We start from the raw sequence: 1751 nt of genomic DNA, 5'->3' as shown, positions 1-1751 counted from the left end.
AAAAGAAAGAAATATTGGATAATGTTTTTGGAAGTAACTGTATGTGTTATGATTATAGAGGGCTGTTGACTATTGTTACATTTGAAAAAACATGCTAATCCAGTATCTGCTGTGTTTCATATGCTTGATTCTTGTTTAGAGCAAAGGAAGCGCAGTTTCAGGAGAACGGATATCTAACGGTAAACACTGCTTAGCACAAACCATATACTAGGCGTACTTCCAATTCCTTTCCCAAGTTAAAGGATGAAAGATTAAGCTTAAATTAGGATATAAGAAATCAAATTATTTCAGACAATATAATTTGACATGGAACTTATTTTTAGAGGAGACCATCCAGGTGTCCTGGTTGCAAATCTTAAAAATGTATTGGCCGCGGCGTAAATGCTTTTTCTACAATCATAGTCTACAGCAGCAAACATAGCACTCCGACTACACAAAACCAGCTGGCTGTGGCGCAGTGGAGCATGACTCGCTGCGGCCCTGCAGGGGAGCAAGGTTGCCGCCCAGTTTCTAAGGCTGGAGGTCTGTACAGAGCACACTGCCACCGCTTTCTACCGCAAGTGCTACACACGTACAGCATCCACAAAGAGGCTCTCGACCTCTTACTCACAATGCACTGCTCGGCGCTCCTGCTTACCTTCACATACCGGTACAGCATGTCTGGAGAGCTTTTCAGCTGTCTGAGGTCCGATTCCAGCTGGAAGGAGTTTGCGGGGCGCGGAGGGAGCGCAGCTGCAATCGGCGGAGCGGGCGGGTGCTCTGCCTCGAGGGCACTCTGCTCACAAGAAGACCGACAGACACCTTGTCTCAGGTCCGCCTGAGCCCTGGAAATGTTTCCAAAGCATGAGTCAAACCATTAGACAATAACCACAAAAGTGGTCAGAGCTTATGCAAGAAAACAACAACAACACGCATTTTAAAACTCCTCACTTGGTTACTATTGTATAGCTCCTTACTATTCAACAAGTAGTAAGCGGTGTCAAGCAAGGCAAAGGCTCAGATTCTGGCACCGTCTGACCATTCTAGGCTGTGGGGCCGGAGCTCAGGCAGCTCAGGGTTTCGGTAGACTGCGTCACCGCATCACAGACTCACAGCTCAGCCTTTCTGAAATCCGCGCTCAAGGTTCCCAGAAGGCGCGGTCCCCTTTGAAAAAGGAGCTAACCTTTGAGCCTTTTCCCACAATCCACTCCCCCTTTAATTAGATCTACTATGAACATTCAGAATTAAGAGAGAGCAAACGTCTCATGCATCTGATTTCATTGCTAGGGACCTCCGTCACGCATCTGTGGAGGAAGGACACAAGGTGCAGAAACAGGGAGGAAGGGCGGAAAAGGACGCTCACCCTGGCTGCACAACTTGAAGGTCACTAAGCTGTACGTGGAGATGCTGTGGAGTCGTGTGCTCTAGTGGGTCTTTTCTCAACAGCCGAAACAAAATTCCATATTAAAGAGAATATGTGAATGAACTTTCAACACCGAAATATGAAGTGACTTAGTGTACATACTCTATTCTCATCGTGAAGGTAGCATGCGCAACTACTTTATAAAACTTCCAACCTCATCATCTCCGTGAGTAAGGGCTGGACCACTGCAAGCCTAAGGCCACCTTAATGAAGACTCCCTTTAAAAAGTTAGGAGATGAAAGAGCTGCACCAAAGTTCTAGAAAAGAAAATGCAGGAGAGCAAGTTGCTCAAGACACGTCTCTAACTTCCCCATTACGGTACAGGATGAGTGGCACTGGGCTGGTTAGC

At 46.7% G+C, this 1751-nt stretch overlaps 1 protein-coding gene across 1 annotated transcript in view; it reads right to left on the bottom strand.

The window, feature by feature from the left end:
• The window catches only part of RPAP3 (RNA polymerase II associated protein 3), a 32501-nt gene that overhangs the window by 4512 nt on the left and 26238 nt on the right, over positions 1-1751 (bottom strand). The window contains exon 13 of the mRNA XM_045287235.1: positions 434-857. Within this exon, the coding sequence (XP_045143170.1) occupies positions 434-857 (424 nt within the window). The remainder of the gene's footprint in view (positions 1-433; positions 858-1751) is intronic.

This window comes from Echinops telfairi, unplaced genomic scaffold (assembly GCF_000313985.2).
Source record: "Echinops telfairi isolate 266 unplaced genomic scaffold, ASM31398v2 ScPeMD7_12;HRSCAF=54, whole genome shotgun sequence".
Lineage (NCBI taxonomy): Eukaryota > Metazoa > Chordata > Mammalia > Afrosoricida > Tenrecidae > Echinops > Echinops telfairi.
The sequence above is the reverse complement of the archived record's forward strand: the minus strand, read 5'-3'. Positions and strand labels throughout refer to the sequence as shown.